Source organism: Numida meleagris, chromosome 1, assembly GCF_002078875.1.
Source record: "Numida meleagris isolate 19003 breed g44 Domestic line chromosome 1, NumMel1.0, whole genome shotgun sequence".
Classification (NCBI taxonomy): Eukaryota; Metazoa; Chordata; class Aves; order Galliformes; family Numididae; genus Numida; species Numida meleagris.
Window position 1 is genome coordinate 47,422,601 of NC_034409.1, and position 25,890 is coordinate 47,448,490.

The 25,890-nt window shown below is 40.7% G+C and overlaps 1 protein-coding gene across 3 annotated transcripts in view; it reads right to left on the minus strand.

Moving 5' to 3' along the window:
• ANKS1B (ankyrin repeat and sterile alpha motif domain containing 1B) overlaps positions 1-25,890 on the minus strand; it is a 433,433-nt gene that overhangs the window by 42,343 nt on the left and 365,200 nt on the right. For all 3 annotated transcript variants that reach the window (XM_021408341.1, XM_021408420.1, XM_021408490.1), the window contains 2 exons: positions 12,385-12,492; positions 6,888-7,067 (listed from right to left, as the gene is read on the minus strand). In XM_021408341.1, coding sequence (XP_021264016.1) covers positions 6,888-7,067; positions 12,385-12,492 — 288 coding nt within the window. The remainder of the gene's footprint in view (positions 1-6,887; positions 7,068-12,384; positions 12,493-25,890) is intronic.

Consider the following 25,890-nt stretch of genomic DNA (forward strand, 5'->3'; position numbering starts at 1 on the left):
TCTTCCCATTTTTGTCCCTAATGCCATCTCTTGTCCAGCCATCCCTGCTCCTCCAGCCTCTCCTCACAAGGCAAGAGCTCCAGCCCACAGCTGTCCTGGTGGCCCTTAATGGAACTCTCCTGTCCTACTTAAAAAAAAGGATGTATTTAATATAAGTAGCACACTGCAATTCATGGGAAGGAATTTCTGTGTCATACACAGCCATCAGTGACGTATCATCTGGAGCGACAACCACTTACTTCAAGGGGATGGAGGCAAACTAAGGGAATCCAAGAGGAATTAACAATAATAAAATAGAAGTCTAGAAAACACAAAGCCATGGCTGTGGTTAGGTAAATATCAGCCCCAAAGAGTCTCTTCACCCCAGAGCCAGCCTGAGAAGAGGGGTACATCCTAGCTTAAGGCAAGGGGAAAACTAAGGGACTTCTAGAGGAAGGCAAGGAGAAACCTAGGCAAACATATGATGACTTCTGAGCATGCTTAGAGAGCTTTTTCTTCTGTTGGCTTCCATTCCTCCCCTGCAAGGCTCTCTGTCTTGAATCTCTTGGTACAGTGCAGAGAGAGAAGAGGGGCCACCAAAGCCCATCTCCTCACCGCCTCCACCACTGTATCACCACAGGCCTGAGCCTCAGGAAACTGCTTCCACCTCTTGGCTCTTCAGCTCCAAAAGGGTGGAGAACAGAAGAAAAGACAGCAAACCCCACTCTCTTTGATGCAACTTATCTCACTAATTATGATTCAGTTTCGCTCCAGAAATGAAGAGAATTTTGGATCAAACCCCACTCTTGGCATGGCAAACAATCTTTGAGGGTGCAACAGCTGAAAGAAAGAAATGAAATGGGATGAATGAGACTGTCTGGTCCCTTTTGTAATTGTCACTCCAAATATCTCAGGACTGTGGGAGAGCAGTTGTGCAGTCTCAATAAATGTTGCTTCCCTGAACATTCCCAGAACTCTCAGGAGAGCCTGTCTTACCGATGGGATAATCACAGATCCTCCAGTGGAAACAAGATCTTGAGAGATGGGAGAGTGAAATCTGAAATTAGCAATTATTTTATAGCTGGAGCAGAAATTAGAAATACCAGTTCTTACTAGAGCAAGAAATAAACACCCTCAGCTCTATAGCCATTCTACTGGCCCAGTGGCTCATGGTGAGGGGCCAGGCCCTAGCCCACTGACAACTCCCTTTCTGCTGGTGCTGCCAGCTACAAGTGCCTTCTGTTTTGCATACAGGAGGCAAACTTCTGGACAAACACCACCCATAGAAATAAAATATTTAGCTTCAGTCCTGAACATTAGGCAGAAGTATCTACATTTTAGCAAAACTAAAACCAAAACGCAACAACCTGAGCTCTCTCAGAAGAACATCTCAAACTCTGAGTATATGTTCTTTTAAAGGAGCTAAAAATGTAAATGCTAGATTCTAAAATTCAGCTTTGTCTCTGGAATATTCAGCTTTTCATCAAGAATACAGTCTCTTTGTCAGCAGAAGCTAGTTCACCTTTTCCATTTTTCATACAATTCTCCTCCATTTTTCATATAGTCTTTCCAATGCAGAGCTTCTATCTCACATGACTGCGTGTGAAAAACAGTAAATTAATAAAGAACATCTGTCCCCATCTTGGTATAGTATTTATGGCATTAGTTTGGATCATTAGTACCAAATATAGAAACAACTTCCTTAATTCCATATGCTGAAGCAGCATGTAGGTATAATCCACATCCCACAGCTTTAGTTCTAAAATGCTAGCTTCTGAAGCCTTTTTGAAAAATAAGAATCTTTTTGTTCAGACAGAAATTGCTTAGATTTTTCATGCCTTTATCAGTTTGCTTGTTCACTAAATACAAAATACTCAAGGGTTTTACAGATGCCGGTTTGTTAAAATGTATGGTTCAACATTTAGTAATCTATGGTGTTACTCTATAACATCTATATCTGAATTAAAAAGACATTTCAGTAGCACCTATACAATGCAGTAAAAATAGATAATGAGTTAAGTATTTTTATTTTGATGTTAAATTGAAAGTCTTCATAGACAAGTCATCTCTCCACATCTAAAAATAAGATGCACCTGAAAATATGAATGACAGAACATCTTGACTGGATTTTATACACTTTTCTTTAAAATGGCATTTGTTCATCCTCAGTGTACACATTTTTTTTTGCTTATTTGAAAAGCAGAATTAAGAAAACATTATAAGTAAGCACAGAATGAAATAACCTAGACATCCATACTTTTGTATTTACTGTTTCTTAAATCCACTAGTAAAGAATTCTGTTATTTCACCAGTAATTTCAACCATTCATAAAATCCACTCTTCATCGCTTCTTAGATAATGTCATTTTACACATCATTTTTCTCCTGGGCATGTTTTCCTCCATTCACCATAATCTTTAAATCCTTCTAAAGCAGAGAAGGAGACAGAAAAACATGCAGGAAATAAGCAAATAAAAAATGGCACAGTATCGTTGAAAGTGAAAAAAAAAACCAAACCCACAAACTGAACCAAAGAAAAACCCTCCTACAACTACCACCTGAAAATGGGTCCTATCAGACAAGAGTTCTGTCTTGTCAGCCAAGTTGCAACATCCCTATACCTCAACTTTCTTAGCTGTAAAATAGAAAACAATTTTAAATCATGTAGCCCCACTGTGGGAACTGGAAAAATGAATGCACTAGAATCCATGAACTATTTGGAAGATACTATTGAGTCGAAGGCATAATTTCAGAAAGCAGAACTGTTTTTTCACAATTTTCCTGTAAATGTGTCTTCATTAATTCCGTCTCTTCTTTTTATTCCACTTTTCCTCTACCGTAGATAAAGCATCTCCATTTAAATACCTAGCTCCTACCTATCAGTCCTAATCCTTCAGTGAATTATTGTAACTCACAAAACAATGTTACAAAGCATTATCCCAGTAGTGGAAGAAGCTTTATTTCAAACTTACTACACAGTCATTACAATGACATCACACACTGGTTATCTTGTGCTTTGGGGAAAAGAAAAACAAAAGCCCTCAAACAATGGGAACCAAGGTACTTAAGAAGGCTTTAAAAATTAAGTTTGGGTTCAGCATCTCTGGGAAAGGACTTAACTTGCCAGGATTTGTGAATAATGTTTCTAACTCTCAGATCTAAAGGATTCCCTTCCTCCCACTGCATCCCACTGGCGTGACCCCGATGGTTTATCCTACCAAGAAGCTTAACCTGACTCACTACCCGCTTTTTTTTCCCCTCAAAGGCAGACACTGCACAGAACTTCCTGAAGCCCTCGGAGAGGCACCCACTGCCTCCCAAAACAGCAAACCTTCATACCTCAGGGCACACGGCATGTTCACCTGTGGGGACAGCATGCAACAGTACCGGGGAGCCCCGACCCCACTGTGGGATCCTGCTTGGTCGTGCCACCAGCTGCCAATGAGCAGCGGACAGAGGTGCTCCCTACATCTCTTTCTGCCTACCATGGGCAGGACACTTTTAGTGTTATAACCTCCAGAGCTCTTCACCACAAATAGTCTTTTTTTTTCCCCTGTGATCTCAGGGGTAAATTAAGAGCCTTCACAAGGGTCCCTCCTATTGATTTCAGTTCCAAAGCCCTTAGGCTTTGCCTGCATGATTTCACTTCTATTTTAAAGGTCTAGGCAATTTAAAGAGCAATCTCAGCTATTTTAAACTACGTTAATTTGATCGCATTAATGTACAACTTGCAGGCTCAGAACTCAACATCCACAGTCAAAGATGACTCAGACTACTCAACGCTTTCTGGATTTTTTTTTCCTGTTTCTGAAAACAAACCATCTCACTATCTTCTGTTCTACCTTCTTGGCAGTTCTGATTTATCCAATCAGATGTCAACGACTTCCACAGCTGTTGTTCCTCACTGTTTATATTAGCATTTTCCCTCTTGGTTCACCTACAGTCCGCTGGGGAACTGTGAATGAGGGTACATGCTGGCCTTAAGACAAAACCACCCACATTAAGTAAATTTAAATCAGTGCTTCCTCCAGGAAATAAAGTCTTGTATTACTTACAAGCAGATTTGATTACGATTTAGAGAATTGTTTAAACCCATTTAGTAGATCAAAGGAAAACAGATTTAAACTGATGTGCTCATTGTTACAACGAATACTGGTTCATAGCTGATGTGAAGATCAACACACTTGACGTTTCCCTCGTAAAACATTAGTGAAAACACAGGCTGTGGTAAAGATGGCAACTTTGGATCTCATCATTTTCTCAAAATATCCTCTTCAGATTTTAAATTTTAAACTGCCTTATTCTAGCATACTCTGAAATAAAAAGTCCATGAAAGCAGTACCATGAAAAAGCTCCCGTTCATGTGCTTGCCTTTCTCTTCAAGGCTGTAAAATACCCATTAATTTCATTCAATACCTAAAACCCTTTCAAAAAATCACAGCATCAAAGACAACATTATGCATGTATGTTTACCACAGTGTTCAGTAAGCATGCAGATTCACAAAGCACCATGCAAAAAGCTCAGCAAAGAAACAGTTAAGATAAATGATATGCTCAAAGCACTTCCAATAATCACTCTAGATCATTCTGTTTGTGAGAAACATTCTAGCTGGTGAGCAGGATTGGTATCAGCCTCAGAAGCTGATGTCGATCAGACATAAGTCAAGGAACCTCCAAACTGCAAGGAGCAACTTGCTAGATACCACACAGAGCAGAATGCTCATGTTAATGAAATGGATATCCTTTATTTTCCAGAAGTAATTATCACACCTTTGGTTTCAAAGGGGCTTTGGGGGAAAAATTTGAAGGAAACGTGGTTAATTTTCACAGAGTACCATTTAACACATTGCAAAAATAAATATCTATTTTTGAGAAATAATGGTTGAATAAATCCCTGATTAGCCTCTTAATGGGGTGAGTCCAGTTTAGTGGGAATGATCACCAGAGGGAGTCATTGACTTTCCCATTAAAGTCAAAGGGAATTATGCATACATCAGGAGTGCAGCATTTGGGGGCAGAGCTGAGAAAAACTCCAAACAGACTGGAGTTCAGGGACCAACAGAAAATATTGTCTTATGGATTTCACTGAATCCATTTCCTCCTTTGGAGTCCCAAAGGATAACTGCTATATTCCACAGTGAAAGGTAGAAGGTACTCAAGTAAGTCATGCCGTGAGTACAAACTGCCCCCTTCCCCAGCTCCTCCTCTTCCAAAAAAAAAAAAAAAAAAAAAAAAAATGAAAAAGCATTTAATGCATTTAATTAGTTTTAAGTTATTTGGAGTGGCACAAGTAATACTGCTCAGATTTTCTCTCATTGGCTAGGTAACATATTGCAGTCTTGGAAAAGTGATTTCAACCACCCAAAGCAAATCTCCAGGTGCCATACATATGAGAGTGTGTCATACCTCTTGGGAATATCAGCATTTCAAACAGGAAGAGAAAAGAGTGAAAAGTAGAGCAGAAGAATTGCTACTATGGCTTTTTTCTTCTCCAATGATAGTTACTAAAAGAGGAAGTGAGAACAGGAATTTGTAAACCAAGTGATAAAATAAACTAAGTAGATGACCCAGTCTACTCAGCCATGAGCATGTGGGTACTTAATTCTCAGTTTCATGACCTTCAAAGAGTAAGAAGTTCACAGCAAGAAGTGGGCTTTTCCTTGCTGAGCTTCAGCTCAGCCTTGTTCTCACCACAAAAGCCCAGCAGACTTTGATTTGAAAACAAGCTCATTCACCAGGCAACTTTCCCCTTAATTCTGTACAATAGCATTATACAGCAGAAAATGAGGCAATCTGAAAAGGCAAGGAAACAGCCCCGCCCTACCAAATGCAATTTCACTTCCCTAGAAATGTCCTCTGAACAAACGGAATTCAATTTGTTTCTGTGCTCTCAGGTAACAGCAGCACCTTGTTTGGCTTGTTTATTTAATTACCTCTTCTTGTTCATGCAATTAGCTCAGAGACTGCAGCTTTTTGTTCATTATGTTCACCATAATACAGTTATTTGCATAGCTGTTGCCATTTCCAGGCTGGATTTTGAAGCTCTATTTTGGGCTGCGCCTGACAACTGCTGGGAAGGCTCAGGCAGGGCTGAAGGCAGCATCCTGCTCTGCGCGGGGATGAGCTACTCTGTGAGCTGCACGGGCTGCACAGCTGCTTCCGATGAAAGATCCAAGGCACGCCCAACTCGCATTGCATTGCAGCTATCAAAATACAGCTCAGCTCATCCTAAAGGATTTTTGCAGATGAGATGCCAAAACTCAACTTTACTGACCATTAGAGTGGTACAGGACATCACTCTGGTCAACATATGGTACCCGCATTACAGCTGGGTGAAGAAACTTAGAGGCTACTTTAGACTTTCTTTCACAATGAGCTTGATTTAACAACCAGCTCAATTTAGTGCTGCTGTGAAGCTCATGCGAGCTGTTAAGCAGTTAAATGTTTTCTTAAATACTCAGGTGTACCTTCAGGTCACAAAGTTTAGCAGAACGCTGATCCTTTCCTTGAATAAAGGTGATAATCACCAAAATCATCTGTCCTCTGAATTTTGGTCAGTGAAATTTGGCCGGCTTATTTTTATGTGTGGTGCTCAGAAACAGAGGAATCTGCACCTCCTTAAAGCAGCCAGAGGCAGAGGCAGTGTCAGTGGGAGTCTGCATGTTCTGATGCACAGCAGGCACCTTCATCTCAGCCGAGAGGCAACTAAACACCCCCAAGATTCTTCCTCTCAGGAGAAACAGCACACCAACTTACACGATTTGAAATAGAACTGGAACACACAGCTTGGAAATACTGTCAATCTTCGTGGCTAAGAAATCAGCTTTAATATACAGATGACCCACAGCAATGGTTAGAATCAGCTCTGTAACCCAGGGCAGCCTTTTAATGGCATGGTTGTAATCCTACCTGTGCCATCTGCCTCTCCAGCTTCGACCGGGGAATATCATCAAAATAGTTTTCATTTCTTCTTCTCCTTGCATCGCCCTGCATGATAATGTGGGGAACGTCCAGGGAGCCACCAGTAGTGAAAGTGCTTTGGCTGAGTGATGGAGACAACTGAGGAGGAGTGTGGTTACCGCTGGGTTCCTGGACAGAGAGGACAAAAATACAGCGTGGTAACAGGAGCATACATTTTAAAATGTATTTCAATTATTCGTGCTAAAAAAAAATTAAGGAAGAATTCCTGAAGTGGAGGTTACTGTGAATGAACGTTATGGAGATGACTGAGAGCTCACAATGGCACAGAGGAAGCAGTCATTTCTTTCTTCTCAAAACCCCTCTTCCTCCCTTGCATGTGAGAAGGACAAGGCAGTTCTAGGAGGTGGCTCTCTTCTTCCTATGCATGTGGCTAGGGAGCTGACAGACAGCACTCAGAAACTTGGCTCTTTCCCCAAAAATATGCTATCTAAGGTGCAGGGCTCGCACAGAGGGAAGAATACTTAATTGCCGCTAGGAGCAAGTGGCAAATTCATTCTCTGAAACTTCCTTGTGTAATATAGCAGTTCGCTTCTAGTACCGCTACAGAGATAAAGCAGTGAGTTACTTCTTGTCAAGGCCCAAACAAAGTTGTGATTTAGCACTAGCTGTTTGTAAGATGAAATACATTTGCACCACTTCTGAGCAGCCACTCTGAGCAGCAAAAATGATTTGAAAGTGGTTTGAACTCTAGCAACATCACTTGCTGGAAAAAATAAATGTGTGAGGATTTACAAAATATAGATGCTTTGCCATTTTTATAGGTCTCATGGAACGTACATTAACTTGAACTGCTGGATATCGGAAGCAAGCCAAACAGCAATTCCTAGAATGCTTGAAAGCCCTTTTTTCTTCTGTGATGAGCTATGACCTTGTGTTGGTAAGTGTGCAAATACCACAGCAAAAAGATACACAAACTCCATCTAACAAACAGCCAAACACATCCTCCTGATCATCCATGTCACCAAGGTCTGCCACCACACTGGGACAGACAGCTGCATAGGTATCTGTGGAAACACCTGTTCTCATGCACATCACACCACCTGCTCAAACACAATTTACAAACACCAGTGCTCAAGCCCTCGTTGACTGCAATCAGCAGAAGCAGTACTAGAGCTTGTTGCCTGGTCAGCCCACATGGCCACCACCCAGAGGGGACAGCAAAACACGGCCGTAGCATTTGGCTGGGTGGAAACATTCCTCCCATGATGCTCAGTTTCTAGCAGAAGAGGCTCCTCTGTCAGTAAGCTCTCTGGAGCAGAGAACATACCCAGGAGCATGTTTGCACACTGTCTGAATTACCTATTGCTGTACAAATGTATTTTATTTCAGAAAAACAAGAAGGGACCTGAAGATATTACACAACGAGAAGCAGCAGAGACCTGCTCCAGTGTGCATGGAAAGTAAAAAAAAAAAGAAAAAAAAAAAGCCCTGCCTTTTTATTTAAAGAAAGAATTAATGTGGTATTTCATGCATGATTACATTGAACCAAACCTAATTCTGAAAAGCATTAAGGTACTTTACTCCATGCTGTTAAGAAACAAGATACAGCTAGAGAAAGCAGAGAGTTGTAATATCTTCCAAATGGAAAGGAAAGCTGCAAACCTCTTTACATGTTCAACTGATAGTAATACCTGATGTTAATATTTGAATTGTAGCAGTCTATGTGGCATTGTTCCTTGCAATTACAATAACGGATTAGTATTTTCCACACTGGCTGACTAAAATCAGGGATATATAGTTCTTCAGCAACTTTTAATTAACTGAGAACTCTAATTTTTTTTAGTTCTCTAGCATGCCTATGATCTGAGACAAGTACTTGACATTTCCCATGGCAAAGAAAGGAGTGTTTTCCTCTCAGGAATAGTCTTTTCCCCTCCTTCATGCAAATCCACCTACATTTGGCCCAGTTAAAAGCTTCTGAAAAGCTGCAGCCCGCACACTCTCAGAAGGGTTGGTGAGGTGCTGTCCCCAAAGCCTGTTCCCAGATCTTCCATGGGCCTGCCACCGACACGACCAGCGCTATCCTTCACTGAAAATAAAGAGGACAGGGGCACCAAATGACTCCTTTCTAATGGCTGCCACCTGCCCTTCCAGCCAGGCACGAAATCTTTCTTACCCTGATCATGATTCACCCACTGCCAGCACCAATCGATTGACATGGCCGCTGGTGCATCTAAGTGACAGGTGACTGCAATGGATATGAGATTCCAGCTCTTATCAAGTTTTTCATATTTTATCAAACTGCATTTAAAGAGGAAATTCACTCAAAAATCAATATTGGAAGATTGCTAGGGAGGCAACAGAGGCAAGAATTACAAAGGCATGAAATAAAGGAATAATGGTGCCTCTGCGTTATGGTACAGTATGTAACTGTATGATTCCATGCTATTTTCTCAGCACAGATGGATCCTTGACTGTGCAGCATGTTGTCATATACTCAGCACTGTGTTATCATTAGTTATTGTGCAGTCAGTATTTTATTCTCACCTCGTTTCACGGCCCCAGACCTCTTCTCTAAATTCTATTCAGATCCTGCTCTGAAGATAGAATGGTTTATATTGTCATCTTCACGGTGCTTGTGAGCGCTTTACAAACTTCAATCAATTTATTTTCAACACATCTTGTGATTTCTGGCATTTTATAATCACCACTTTAGCATGAGGGAGCTGAGACACACACAAACCAAAGCTAATAAATATCAGCCACTTTGGATGCCCAATTACAGTATCTGTTGCCTGAATTTCCAACTGCTTGTATTCAAAACCCCACTTCCACTGATCTAATTTGCAGTACTGTGCGCTCCATACTCATATAAATCAGACTCTAGACTACAGTCAAATATACAGAATGTCTGTAACATACAATTAGTGGCTGTTTATGAGGCAATTATCTAAATAACTTGCCAAGAATGATCCCGGGCCTTTGTGGCAAAAGCAGGTGTGAATCTGTATTCTCATAGCTACAGTAATTCCTTTAATCATGGTACCCTCTCTCATCCTTCCTTTGTTCCTCTCCCTCACTCCATACCCACTTTCTCATTTCCTTCACAAATTTGCAGACTGGTCAGGGATGGCTGGGCAGCATGCTGTAACATATTCAGCACGGTGCTATCACCAGTGACCATGTATTCATTACCACGTTTCCACCCTGCTGTGAAGGCAGGGATGCCTTATAATACATTCCACTACTGAAATCTGCTTCGTCCTGATCTCTCAGTCCCACGAGCTGGAACCATGCAGTCCAGGGTTGGAAGTGATCTTTAAGAGATCCTTCCCCAGGCCACATAGGCATGCCTGAAGTCTGACAGGCGCTTGTCTAACCAGATCCTAAAAATGGGAATCCTCTCCAGTGGATTCATTTTTGTGTTAAATTACTATTGCTATTAGTATTGTAATGCTTTTTCAGGCTTTCAGTCTAAATTGTTATCCCTTTAATTTAACTTCCAGCCTCCAAGGCCGACAAGGTGAGGATGGGGTTCCATGTACAACAGGTAAAGTGATCATATACATAAAGACTGCACTATAATGCACTAAGACTGCATAGGTAACCCGAGATCCAGTATTTTCTAACTTTTAAGCATAAGACTGAAATAAAAATAACATTTCCTTATTATTGTGGGAATAATACGTTTCATGGAAATTTGCCTACTTGTTCCTTTTCTCAATATTTAACACCTTTTTCTCTTTGAAATATCTTCAACACTAATATAAAAAGAGTCAAAAAAGATGATGTGTTAGCAGTGGTTAGGTTGACCTTGGGACCTTAAAGATACATTCTTTAAACAAGGAACAATCTTTTCGATTAGATATAAATCAATCTTCTAATAGCAGCAGATACTTTATTTAAACCAAGTTTCAAGCTAAGATTATTGCAAGCTGGAGACTAAATACTATGTCTTTGGTGTCCTTGGGTGAAATGGAATAGTTGAAGATGGTATGAAACTCATCCAAACTCACATCCTTTCCTTTAGGATTCCCTGTGAAGTCTCCAACACCACAAAATGATGAATGACATTTAGCATTTGCCTGCATCAGTAGCTCCGGCTGTGGAGCAGCAGACTACTTTTTATCGTTTTAACTACAGATGGAGGACATCCAGCCTTGTCTTCACTATTAATTGAGAATATACAGTTCTAACCAGTAACGTAGGCTGTGGAAACATTCCTACAATGCTGAAGAGATACTAATTCCCCAGTCCAAGGCACTGAAAGCACTGAGCAAAAATGTGTGACTTTCAAATGCTGGCCCATGATTCCTCTTTCCTTGGAGTGTTTTAACACCTGCCATGCATCAGGAAATTATTCACATAATACATCCAATACGAAATACAAGAAAAATATCCGCACATTTGTGTAATGTGCCTCAGAGCAGGACACCATGGATTTTGACACATTTTTCTGAGATGGCATTAGGAATAGTTTGAGTTAGGGGGGAAGGGATTTAAGATGTCTATATGTGGCATTTGAGAATAAGCTGGGTGAAAATAGAGTGGTCACAGAAATCAGAGTGTATGTGAAAATAAGCCCTCATTCTGTCTTTCTCTATTTCTTTTTACACCAGGAAATTTGTCTTGGGAGCAGAGGCCACCCTCTGACATTTGGACATTTAGACCCAAATGAGATTCCAGACAGAAATGCAGCCCCATGAAAATAATCAAATCCAATCAAATGCAAAAGATGTGACTAAAATATCTACATAAAAAATGTGTAGATGAATATGAACTCCCTTGGAGAGAACACAGGGGGAATGGGTCAGACCACAACTCATCAAGGGTAAGGGACAACAAGGAAGCAAAGACGTTGGACCAAAGAAACCCAGAGAATTTGGTGTAACAACAGGAGATTAAAACTGGGCAAGTGCGAAAAACACCCAGGGACATTGCAACAAGGCTTCTGAAGGAGGGAATACAAATGAAAAACAAAAATGCAAAGAAATTTCTGATACACAGTAACACCTTGAGGGCATTTGTACCTCAACAATTCCAAGAGGCTCTCCTTAAAGAAAGGACATCTGAAAATAAGTCCAAGCATTTTCAAAATGTGGAAGGAGAACGATAACTCTCTTTCCGCAGTGCAGATCACTTGGGCTGGGATTCCTATGGGCAGATGTAGATGTGCAGCTTGCAGACACCTGCTCCCGAGTTGGCTTTTTGAGCGGAGAGGATAAGCTGGCAATTCTAAGGCACTGCCTCATCCTAAGGCAGACATCTGAACCAGGTCAGATGAATCATCCAGAGAAACTATCAAGTTCTCTGCAGTGGCTATAAGGGCAGGTGTGGCTGAGCAGGTCAGCTGAAGACATCTACATTATAAACTGCTGAAGAGAGATAAGCTGAACCCCACTCAAAGTGGCTGCTGATTTCATGTGAATATAGGAAATGTTCACTGACTTTCAAGAAATGCAAACAAATGTTCGTGGGGACTCACCCTGAGGGTTATCGAACGAGGTGGCTTCTGAGGAGGATCTTCGTGCAGCCGGTCTCCCAAGGATGCCAGAACGCGTTTCCGATGACCAATCAAGCTAATTTTTAAGACCTGGAAAAGTGACAAAATATCTCATTAAAAAGAACACGTTGCAATCATTAAATAAAGAACCATTCGGAGTGGAGCCATCTTCTCTTAAAGCACTTCAACAATTAGTTCACTACACAGGTTAAGCAGACAGAACTTTGTGAGGCAGACAGAAGGCAGAGAAAATGATGGAAGATAGCAAAAAAGGTATGGATGTGTAAAATGAAAAATAATCTCAGAAAAGTAAGGAGAAAAGAAGAATGACACAGGAAGAGAAGGCAGCTGAGCATGACCAAAAAAACAAGGGAAGAGAACGGGGAGACTGGAAACATAGAGACGGAGTCAAAAAGTGAATGATAAGAATTACAGGTATTCATGTGCATGGGAAGGTTGCTGATATTAGAAACTAAAAAGGGAGGAACAGCCAGCAGATACCTACAGACAGTAACAAGGAGCAAAAGGAACTGCATAATGACCACAGAGCATTAGTTTTAAGCCTATTCATCATTCCTTTTCCAGGTAGCCTCTGAATGACACACACAGTTTGTATTTATCTTTCAGAATCATCCTCATGTAAGAAAAACAGGACAGATATATTCTCCCAAAACTTGTCCTGGTCTTCTACTACTTCTATCAGAATGCAATGAAAAATATCTGTTGCACAAAAACATCCATGGACAGGTTCAAATTCCTTCTGCTTGTCCAAACTCCAAGAACACCACTGAAAAAGTGTTCCAAATTCACTGCAATTACTGCAGTATACCCCTCCCTGTCCCTACCATGTACAAAACCACCACTGTTTGCAGGAAAAGAGAAAGACAAGAAGCAGAAAGTTGGAAACTTAAGTATTATCAGAAAAAAAAGAAACATATTTTGATGACACTCTTTAATGGCTGCCATTGCTTCAAAGCGTAAAGCAGCCAATACTGTAAAAGCAAGCCTCTGCTCTTAAAACAGCAGATCCTCACGTAACTCTTCCAGAGTGCATATGGTTTCATACACCAGAGCTGCCTCCATTCACTCCCAGAAGACAGTGCTTCCCACTATTTTTAGGACCACCGTGTGTCAACAGCCTTCAGTGGAGAGGAATTTCTCACTCAACCTAGAAAAAGCGATAGTCCCCAAAAAACCCTGAAAACACTACCTCGTAAGTGAGCAATTACCTCAATTTAAGCAGTACCACTAAGAATACTGTTCATGAAAAAATAAAACAAAACAAACAACAGAAAAGAAGGCCCAGCAGCTCTGCAAAGGCATCTCCTGGATCCAGAAACTCAGGTTATGGTACAGCAACACACAGTCTTCATTCTGGGGGTGACCTCCTATCCCCAGGTGAGTGAATTTATTCATACATCCACTCTTAGGTTTTGCTGTGCTGGTGTCACTGAACATCAAGAGTATCCTGTCTGCCTGAACCTATAAAGTGATGGGCTATGGCATGAGAAGCAGCTGATGAGGGTGGTTGAGACCTTGCAGCTCAACAGCAGACCCAACCTGCAGAGTCCCACCAGCCTCTTACGCTCCCTCGTGTTGGCCTACATCTGCAAAAGCTCTCATAAGGCTGAGATAGGAGAGTGCACACTGAAATGCCAGAGGCATGCAGGAGACTTAGTTATGTATTCAGTTTACACTGAATGTTAAACAGAAGGGTGCACAGTTTATCTCGATATTTAACTTGCATGAAACACGTGAATGAACTGCAGCTGCTTTAAGCTGTACTCGGGTAATGCACTCCACTGAACTCATTGCTTTCATAATGCTTTCCCCATCATCAAGAGAATCTATACAGAGATTTTTAAGTCAATCTACAATTCTTGGGTCATTTTGAGGTCCTCAGTGCTTTTGAATGCCTTATTAGCCATATCAAACCAGGGAAAGGGATCCACACAAAGCAATTCCCCATGACTTCATACAGCTGATGAACAGGAGAGGAGAGGACACCAGTCTTGGGGGACTACCACATAAGAGATAGGAGGGTTCACATTGTTACATTATTTCAAAAAGCATGCTCAATTTCAAAACAATACAGATCATTAAACTCCACAAACACAGCGAGTTTATTTGACTTACTTTTTTTTTTTTTCCCACTGAAATGATGGTTGCCCCAAATCTGAAGTAGTAGGGATTTAAAGATGAAACCTACACAAATGTTATCATCCTCAGCCAGCAGATCTATTTACTCAGCTGGACTACGTACTGTTATCTGAAGGCATTAGTTTTCTTCTAGAAATGAATTCCTCCTATTTCTCAACTTACCAATATAAAATATTGTTTTCTGAGGCACTTCTATATTTGAGTTATGAGACTTAACAAACACCCTGAAACTCTGAAAACTTGTTCTGTGATGGATTATCCTTGACAGGATTTATCAAAAAATGTCAAATACCACAAATATAGGCCAATGGTGTGCAATGGCAAAGTTGCCTCAAGCAATATCTTAGGAACATCTTAATGTTTTTTTATCAGAACACTACTAGAAGTCTAGCACATATTTAGCCCACATACTTGCCCATGGATATCTTCTACGCAGCACACAACAGTGAAACTGATACAGTGCACTTCAGTGCTGTGCAACAAGACATTCTGTCAAATGGACTGTAGCCTACTTCATACATGACAATGAAAAAGTTTTGCAGTGTGGCTGCAGTAATCAGCTAGAAGATGTCATCAAACTGTGAGGGCAACTTAAGGCCCTGCAAAGCCTGTGTTTCATTACTGCAACAACAACAAAAAAAAAGCACGTAGATGACATGCCTGTTTCCACACCAAGAGCATGACACCTGAGATGAGAATAATGCAACTCTATCTCAGGCATTTGTTTATACTTGATGCTGTAATGCGGTGCAAATAGTGCAAATCATTTGTCCAAAGCAATTATATATGCATACAAATGTAATCCAATTTTTATTCCCATATTCTCCAATGATTAGTATACAAAATGAAATTCCACTAGGAAAATGTAAGAAATCCACAAATGTAACCAATGCAACACTTCACATTTAGATGTTTGACTTAGATGACAGATGTTTTAAAAAACAAACACATGTAGCCCAATAACTCCCTGGTGGCTGCATATGTGCAGATGCTGGAATTAACAAGTTATAGCATCTAAAACTGAGCATTATTTTTGCAACAATCTTCTGCCTCCTATTCTCATGGAATAGTAGGAACGAATACTGCATCTTTATAATTATTCTTTTTTTTTCCTTTTTAATTGGCATTATAAGGATTACTGAAATGCAAGACATCAGTTCCCTTTATTTCAGAATAACATGAAAAGTTCCTTTATGGGGCAGAATGGATGGCATCAGTGTATTAGGATGGCAGTAGTGCAAACAGTCTGGACTAAATGGGCAGTAGCAGCCAGACACTAGGAGGAAGCTACACAGTGGAAAAATAGAGAGTGATCAGAACAGTACTGCTAATTCCCGAGTAGCAGTATCAGACACTACAGAATTTAAGCTTCATCTAATAAGGAAATAACCCTAACATTTAGGGCTAAGAAGAAAAAATGGACAAACCAAGAAGGTGTGGTCTTCAGCAAGGAGACAGACCAAAATGTTACTTAAATTCAATTGTATAAAGCTGTTGTCCTGCTGTCCATACTGGAAAAAAATCCAGACCATCCTGGAATCATGGGCCAAGAATGTGTTGATTATTACTTTTCTGCCACAATGTCATGCCAAGGGATGATCCTAACATATGGTAGTGCCCAGAATACCCACAAAGCTGTCCTCAACCACGCAGCACAGCTCACGTATCACCAAACTCCATGTAACCGAAAGCTCAAAAATGGATTAAATACATTTACTATATAAAATTCAGTATATGGATGACACTTTTGTGCAAAATTTGACAAGTTCTACTCACACAACTGATGTCTCTGACAACAGTTCATCACCACCACCCCAAAAATACCCTCCCCAAAAACCCAACCAAACAAAAAGCCCAACACACAGTGATCAAAACACCATGGTGTAATAATGGCATGATTTGAAAGATAAACTTGTCTGTGTCACTAAACTTTCATAAAATTTCATAAAAAATGACCACTGCCACTACATCGCAGAGCTGATACGTGACCCCACGCACTGCTCCTCCTGCTGAGCTCCAGCTGCTGCAGGATGCGAGGGACACAGGAGCCCCATGTACTTTGTACTGAGTTGGCTCACTGATCTTCTGCTCCATGAGGGTGAGGCTCTGTGGGATTGGGCCTAGGCCCAAAGTGACTGAACACTGAGGAAAGAGGCATACTGTGCATCCCTCCCATCCCTTCCTTCCTCATAGGAACATGCAGTGCGCTGGCAGAAAGTAAAAGCTACGCCAGACAGCTGTGATACTGAATGGCAGTGGTTTATCAGCAACAGACATGGCCAAGTGCAGTCTAAACAGTATTGAACTTCTGTTGTGTTTTTCAAGTAGTTGCTATTGGATATTTCTCATGCTGATTCCCATCCTGTAACTGCCAATATTTTCCAGTCACAAAAACATTATTCCACATTATCACAAACTCTCATTCATTTGTGCTTAACAGTGTAAGGATTCTTCTGTGGCACCCCAAACACACAGCACAAGTGCGGGGCAAGATGGAGGCTTCTGGGCACCTCAAGATCAGGAACGGGCTGCAGCTCTGCCCACACCTCTTGTTTGCACAACCACAATGCAAGCAATCATGTTTTATGTATATGATGAGACTTGCAAGAGACTTATGATTTCATACCATAATGATATGAAATATGTCTCATTATCTCCCTGAATTAATCACCCAACTGGAAGCAGATGTCAGTTGTCTTGGTGATAGCATTTCACAGAGACAGATGGTTGCCTAATAAGTTCTGTTTCTATATGTTGATCATGAAGAACTGATGTTGCTTTGTTTTTCTTCCCCTAAAATATATAATTGAGCTGCAGATTTGCAGCTTAATGATTCTGAAAAGCCAAAGGCCAAGAGTCTCCTCAAGAAAAAATGTTATTTTGAATCACAGAACTATTCCCATCGGAGCTGCTGTCTGTCGCTTGCTGCCAGATTAGCAGTGCTGCACTGGAGTTCAGTCACTGCCATCCCACCACAGATTTAGGTGCATGAGGATTTACCATTTTTTGCAGAACTGCTCAGGATAGTCTTCAGTGCTGCTTCAGGTCACTGGAATTTCTGCCCTCGTCTCACTGGACAAGACATATCTGTCATTGAATTGTTTTCAGAATTCTCATTAGTTTAAGAATCTGCTGTCTGAATATATCAGGTGCTGGTATTTTTGGCTCCATTACAGATTTGAAGTAAGTAATTTAAAAAAAAATCATGTTGTTGTGCTTGTAATTAGTAACTCTTAATGCTCCAGTGGAAATACATTAGTTTAATTTTTAATTAATAAAAATCAGGAAAACACAATGAAACTAGACTGGCAAATAATGAGATCGGGTCTTTTTACCTCCCAAGGATGTGTCTCAGAATGATTGTTTTAAAGCATATATGTATATTAATAATTACAAAGAAGTTAAATCCATGGCCTTTAAAAATATCACAATCTAATGGCTTTGGAAGCCTCAGGTTTAAGAACAAATATTACACATATGCATTTTTTTAAATTCATAAGGCTCAGAAATCCTGAAAGTCTATTGTACATACAAACACACAAACTGTTACAATAACTATTACCTATTCTAAGAGACAAGACTGAAAATACTGAAAATAAGGCTGAGGTACTTAATGCCTTCTTCGCCTCAGTCTTTAATAGTAAGAGTAGTTGCACCCTGGGCACACAGCCCCTTGAGCTGGCAGATGGGGATGGGGAACAGAATAGGCCATGCACAATCCATGATGAGATGGTTTTGGACCTGCTCCGAAAGCTGGACACTCACAAGTCCGTGGGGCCAGATGGATTGCACCCTTGAGTGTTGAGGGAGTTAGTGGATGGGTTGCCAGGCCGCTCTCCATCATCTTTTGACAGTCCTAGCTAACAGGGAATGTCCCGGTTGACTGGAGACTAGCAAATGTGATTCTCATCTTCAAGAAGGGCCGGAAAGATGATCCTGGTAGCTATAGACCTATCAGTCTTACCTCAGTGCCAGGGAAAGTTACGGAATGGATAATCTCAGGAGACATTGTGGATCAGTTAAAGGTCAACCAGGGGATCAGGCCCAGTCAGCATGGGTTTATGAATGGTAGATCCTGTTTGACAAACTTGATTTCATTCTATGACAAGGTGACTCGTTTAGTGGATGAAGGTAAGGCTGTTGATGTGGTCTACCTGGACTTCAGTAAGGCCTTTGATACTGTCCCCCACAGCATCCTTGTGGAGAAGCTGGCTGCCCATGGTTTGGATGGGCATACGCCCATGTTTAGTCTGAAGAAGAGGAAGCTGATGGGAGACCTTATTGCTCTCTTCAAATACCTGAAAGGTGATTGCAGCGAGAGCGGGGTTGGTCTCTTCTCACTGGTGACAGGTGACAGGACAGGGGGAAATGGCCTCAAGTTGCGCCAGGGGAGGTTCAGGTTGGATATCAGGAAAAACTTCTTTACAGAAAGGGTTGTTAAGCACTGGAACAGGGTCCCCAGGGAAGTGGTTCAGTCACCATCCCTGAAAGTGTTTAAAAACCATCCGGATGTGGTGCTCAGGGACATGATTTAGGGGTGGGTTGTTAGAGTGAGGGTTGTATGGTTAGGTTGCGGTTGGACTTGATGATCTTGAAGGTCCTTTCCAACCTGAGCAATTCTATGATTCTTTGATACTCTTTATGCTAAACAGACCTGTAAATAAAGTGAAATGCACTCCTTCTATTTTCACAGGCAGTAAGGGGAAAAATTACTGGACAGTTTGAAAGGTGGAATAAATTCCCAAATGGAGTCCTAGAGGACAGACTTCTCAGACTGCTTCCTCCAGTACTGATATGCATTTCCACCTCTGTGCTAATGACAGTTCTAGTCGCTGGTCCAGATCAGACTTGGAAAACATGCGGTCATGGACACCGGGAGCATTATTCCCAGGGTCCTCAATGTTAATCAAACAGCATGAGGAGAGAGCAATTGCAACACCAATATGTTATCCTATTATATTTGGCAGGATTACTTACAGAGTGGATAAATTATAACTAAAGTTGCTGGTACTACAGCACGTTTTATAATGAGCTAATCATTTATTTATCTGCTTTTAATATGCAATTATCAGCCAAGCACATTAATCTGTATACAAGGCTGAAATATAGCTTGCATAAGGAGAAGACGGAGATAAAATACAAATCTCCATAGAAAATTTATCAATTGTAAAACTGATCCTTTTTCTGATCTTGGTTCACTTTCATCACAGACTTAATTCCAAGCAAAGGAAAAAATATACATGAAAAAAATCAAGCCCTCATAAAGAATGGGATATTTATCTGCTAAATAAAAAGTTGCTTGTTTTTATGCACTTTAGCTCTATAATAATTTATAGTAATGAATACCGCTTTCATGATATAAGAAAGTAAAAAGCCATTTGCTGCTTGGAATAAAATTGCAGATTATTCTTGTTCAAAGTTGTAACAAATGCTGTCATTAAAAGGTAAGCAATATCAGAACAGGATCAGTTAGATATACAGACAGCAATACATTAGAATTGAAAAGATTTTATTTCCATATCACATGATTGTATACTATGATAAAGATGGCAATAAAAATAATGAAAAACCTAAGATGGTGTTAAATATTTCCTTCTAACAATACTAGAACTTAACGGAAGCACAATTGGTGCTGTTTTTTATTTTTCATTTTATTGTTTTGAAATCCTCAACATCTAGTAGATAACACAGCAACTGTAAAAAGAAGACCCAAGCACTGGGCAGGAGAAGCTGGGCCAATCATCAGAACAATTGCTAAGCGACAGGCTATTCTGAATGCACTCACAATCCTAGTATGTTGGCAAGGTACCAGTTGTATGCTCAAAAACCTGATTATTTTTGTATGATGGTGTTTTCAGTTTAGTAAAATTATTTTTTTCCATATAGTTAAACAGTTACGTTAACAGCATGGGCTCCATCAGTGAATAGCCAATCATTGCCATGGTCAATACTGCTGTAAAAGCATGATGGCCAGGACACAGCCCACCCAAATACACCATCAGAGTACAGGTGATGTGTCCTCTAAGTCTCAGGAAAACTACATAAAGACACTGTCTGAAAAGACAAATCTGCAGAAGATGGATGAGAGGGAGTAGGAGTGGGGTGAGCTCCTAGGATAGTGCCCCAGGGATCATATCTGGCTGTACCAGAGCTGGGACGCGGGCTAGGAGCAGCCCTTTGTAAAACCAGCTCCTTACCTGGTTCCTCACCTGACACAGAGAAGCTCACACGGCAGTGGAGGATGGGGGAAAGGGAACAGGGTGGAAATGTTGCACTTACAGCAGTGCATGTCAGATCTGAGACAGTGAAATCATACCTTCACTCGCATTGGACCACCTGCAAGAAGAGGGCAGCTAGCACCACAGGAAGAACCCTGCAGCCATGTTTTAACAGTAACCATGGTCATTGAGCCTATTCTTTTCAGCATTCAGCAGTTACCACATTTAGTCTTCTAGACTGTCTGCCAGAGAAGTCTGTCATTTTCCCCCTGAAGACTGGAGCAAACCAGTCACATATAAGGTAGCCATTTCATGAAAAATGTTTTTCTGCTCATAACTGTTTCTGTCTTATCAGCGATCAGAGCAGATCCACTCTTCTGCAGAGTGGCCGTTTAGTCTTGGCGATAGTTTTCTCTGACAGCATTTGGTATGCTGGGTGAAATAAAACACATTTTGTCATGTGCTAGGATAGGTGCTGTTGACACAATTCTGAATACGGTGTGTTATGCTGTGCAGAGACGTCTCCTCCATCAAGATCTTCATCATTTCATTGCTTCACAGCAAATATGTAGCTAAAGAGATAAGATGTGACATAAAGAGGGCCTCAGTTACTGCTATACCAGTTCTGCAGCAACAGCTACCTGACCATGTCACAGAATCACAGGATGGCTTGGGTTGGAAAGTTCCAAACCCCTTGCCATAGACAGGGTTGCCAACCACTAGATCAAGTACTAGATCAGATCGCCCAGGGCGCCATCCAACCTCACCCTAAACACCTCCACGGATGGGGCATCCACAATCTCCCTGGGCAACCTGTTCCAGCACCTCACCACTGTCTCAGTAAAAAACTTGCCCCGACATCCAACCTAAATCTCCCTTCCTTTAGTTTAAAATCATTCCCCTTTGTCATATCACTATCTACAATTGTAAAAAGTTGATTTCACCTCTTTTCAGGACAGTCTCTAAAAGAACAAATTATGAAAGATCTATTACCTTAGTATAGATTATGGCATGACATACAGACTTTCTAATAATAATTAAAAAAAAAGAAACCCTTCATCAAACTGGTTTTCCAAGTTGTTTTATACTATCTTGATTTGCAAATTTTGCATAAGCTCATTAAAACAATTATTACTGATTCTGAAAGACAACCTTGGCTTTAAATAAATTGTAGCAGTGTCCTTCTAGGCCTCACTCCATCCCTCGACTTTCATCAACCTCATCCTTCAATGCCAAATGAATGAAGCTACCAACTGTAAAAGCCACCAACTCAACCCAACAGTAGCTGTAATAATCTACTCCTTCAGGTAGTCATAGTGATTAGCATAATTAAAATAAGAGCAATTTTGTCTCACCTAAGTTTGGTTTGGATTGTGATGTTGCCTGTCAAAGTCTGAACCCCAAATCTTGTCCATTTCCCAGCTACATTTTATGGCTTTTATAAGAAGCTATTAGTTCTCCCTTAGATCTTGCTTCATTTATATTCTTTATGCTATCATAACTGTAGCAACACTATTACTATCTTAAAAAAGGCAATGGCCACCATAGCAGACCAGAATCCTACATCACAGGCAGAGCTGGCACCATGCTGTACTTTGACTCTTAATCTGTGAGGAGGAAGCACCGTGGGTGGGAGAGAACAGGCTCTATGAGCTCAGTGGGATGGCTGGATTAGCTCCACCAGGGGCAGCAAGGGGACAGTGCAAGCATTTCTCAAAATATCTTTTCCTTTCATGCCTTGAGGTAAGAGCAGGAAGGCACATCATCAAAAAGTGGGGTTACAAAAGGATACAAATAAAGTGGCAAAAATATTCAGCCGTCAATAGCGCAGGTATATTCTTCTTCCCTTATGACTCTCAGTAATACATGAAATTCCAGCATAAAAGATTATTGTCTGCATGATTTGAGTTAAATTAAAACAGCAAGGCCGTTCAGATCATGAACATCTTCTTATGTGAATTCCTTCATTAAACATTCAACATTAGTCTGACTTAAGGAAGAAACATTTTTTGCACATAACTAAATTAGAACAAAGCAACGGGGCAAACTGTACTGAAGAGCTCTCTGAAAGGAGTTGATTCTTCACTGCAGTTGAACAAAAAAAGAGCTTAACTTTAAACAACAACAAAAAGCAGCAGAGGTTTGGTCATCTTTAACTTGTTTTCCTTGAAGTTGCTTCCTAAATTAAAAAGAATGTATGTGTATATCTTTTAGGATTCCACCAGTTTTGGCAGCTACATTATTAATGAAGCACTCTGGCAAAGCCCACAAGTGAGTGGATTGCCAAGGGAGCCTTTCTTGCTTTAAATTCCATTTGAATTTTCTCAGTGAGAAGGGCTGTGTAATCTGCTACAGCCGGGCTGTGTAGCATGTTTACTTCACCTCTGCTCCTTCTTTGTTTTTTTTTTTTTCTTTTTCCATCCTTATCAAAAGTTCCTGAAAAAGGAAAGTTCTCTTCACAGAGAGAGTCAAAAGCAAGATAAGCCTCATCAGCACGGTTCAGGCTTTGCCTTTCTTGTTCTCTGCCTTGGGCCCACCCAACTCATGCAATCAGAAGAAGGAAAGGCGGTGCCAAAGAGTTCATTCTCCACTTTTTGCATCAGTAGTGTAAAACCAGCTGTCCCGATTTTGCAGAGAGCGTTACAAGAACAGATCCTTGGATCTGCAGGAAACCGAAATGACTTGGTGGCCCTATGCACGTAGCTAACTGCACAACAGCCACCCTGCATTACAGTAAGTCATGATTCCCAAACCACACCTAATGTTGTCAAGAGTCTCCCCAACATTGTATATTTTCATAATTCTAAATATTGCAATATAGCAGATAATATCCTGGATTGGATGATTTAACTGTTCTGATTCCTGAATTATGTTTTCATTAATATTTAACCTAAATTGTCTCTTCTCTAGCTCTTGTTCTATCCTCACTGATTCATGAAAATAATTCATCATTATCTCCCTTGTAACGTCCACTCACATGCTGGCAGGAAGTTACATACGCCCTCACTCCTTTTTTTTCTAGAAAGAACACACTCATTACTCTGGGTGCCTGGTCAAGTTTTCCAGTTGAGACACAGCCATGATCACTAAAGAACACAAGCAGAAAAAAGACAACAGTCTTACTCCCCTCATCTAAAAAGCAGCATAAATACACAAACTTTTTTTTTTTTAACTTTAAAAATAAATAACATAAAACAGAAGAGATAAAAGAACCATTTACCTTTTTTTGACATGTCATTTATCGTAATATACATACAATTTCACAAAACGTTTCTACCAAGAATATCACTCTCCCCTAAATCTCTTCTGACTGGACATTATTCCTGAACAGAAAGGGAACCATACAAAGGAGCAAGGTTTTATACATGCTCCTCTTGTTAATATGCACAACACCCATATATCACTGTCTTTTTTCTGTGTTATGTTGCTGACTGACGTTCAGTCAAATACCCAGCAGCTCTACTCCTGTCCAAATTATTCCCCCAGTACTGCTGCTCAGTAATATACTCAGAGCTCGTTACATTCTTTCATGTGATCTGTACTTCCAAAATACATCACGTTCACATTTCTTCAATTAAATATTATATAACTGATTCAGCTCATTTATGCATTATAAAGATCATACTCTATTTTAATCTTATTTTACAAATGCCACTACAACATTAAATAACCACCCTTCAGATCAGAAATAATACCATGCAAATCCACATTTGTTTGGGACAAATTTGCAGATTTTCATTTTGCTGGAGCATGAGATTTTAAACCTGAAAGAAAATACATTAATTTATATGTATATTTATTTATATGTATTAATTTATAGCATTAGGTATAGCAATCCATGGTACTATGGGTAAGACAAACGTTTCTACATCATCTTGTCACAAATGTGCACGGATCACATTAACTCACTGCAATAGAAGAAATTCTGTCATGAACATTTTATACTAAATCACCACATGAACTATGATTAATGATGAATCAGAAGAGTAGATTTGTATGAATAACAGGCAAAGGAGGATACAAATCTTATTATGGACAATTAGATGACAACATAACTTAAATATTTGCTGTGCTCTAGTATGTAGCCACTTGGAATATCTATTTTATAACTTTTTATCAGATAATGATTTATTTATTTTATCATAGAATCGTGGGGATTAGAAGGGACCTCTGGGGATGACCAAGTTCAACCCACTGCTAAAGCAGGTTCCCTGGAGCAGGTCACCCAGGCAGACATTCAGGTGGGTCTCGAATCTCTCCAGAGAAGGAGGCTCCACAACCTCTCTGGGCAGCCTGTTCCAGTGCTCTGTCAAGCCCACACAAAGCAGTTCTTCCTCATGTTGGTATGAAACTTCCTTTGTTGCAGTTTGTGCCCATTGCCCCATGGCACCACTGAAAAGAGCCCGGCCCCATCCACTTGACTCCCGCCCATTAGATATTTATAAGCATTGATAAGATCCCTTCTCAGCTTTCTCTTCTCCAGGCTGAACAGGTCCAGGTGTCTCACCCTCTCTTCGTAGGGGTTCCAGGCCCCTCATCACCTTCACAGAATCATAGAATCACCAAGGTTGGAAAAGACCTCCAAAATCATCCACTCCAACCGCCCGCCTATTACCAGTATTTCCAACTAAACCATGTCCCTGAGTACAACATCTAAACGCTTCTTGAACATCTCCAGGGTCATTGACTCCATCAGCCCCCTGGGCAGCCTGTTCCAGCACCCGACCACTCTCTTGGAGAAGTATTTCCTAATGTCCAACCTGAATCTCCCCGGTGCAACTTGAGGCCATTCCCTCTCGTTCTATTGCTAGTTACATAGAAGAAGAGCCTGACTCCCACCTCATCACAATCTCCCTTCAGGCAGTTGTATAGAGTGATAAGGTCACCCCTGAGCCTCCCCTTCTCCATCTTTGTGGCCCTCCGCTGGACTCTCTCTAGAAAATGCCTTTTGAACTGAAGCTTTTGAACTGAGGAGCTCAGAACTGGACACAGCCCAGAACTAGATGTATTTAGATGTAAAATGCATTTCAGAGATGTACTACAGAATTGGGGCTTTTCAAATGAATAAGTCTAAATGCAGTCACTGTCAGTTACGTATAGGTTTAGAAAC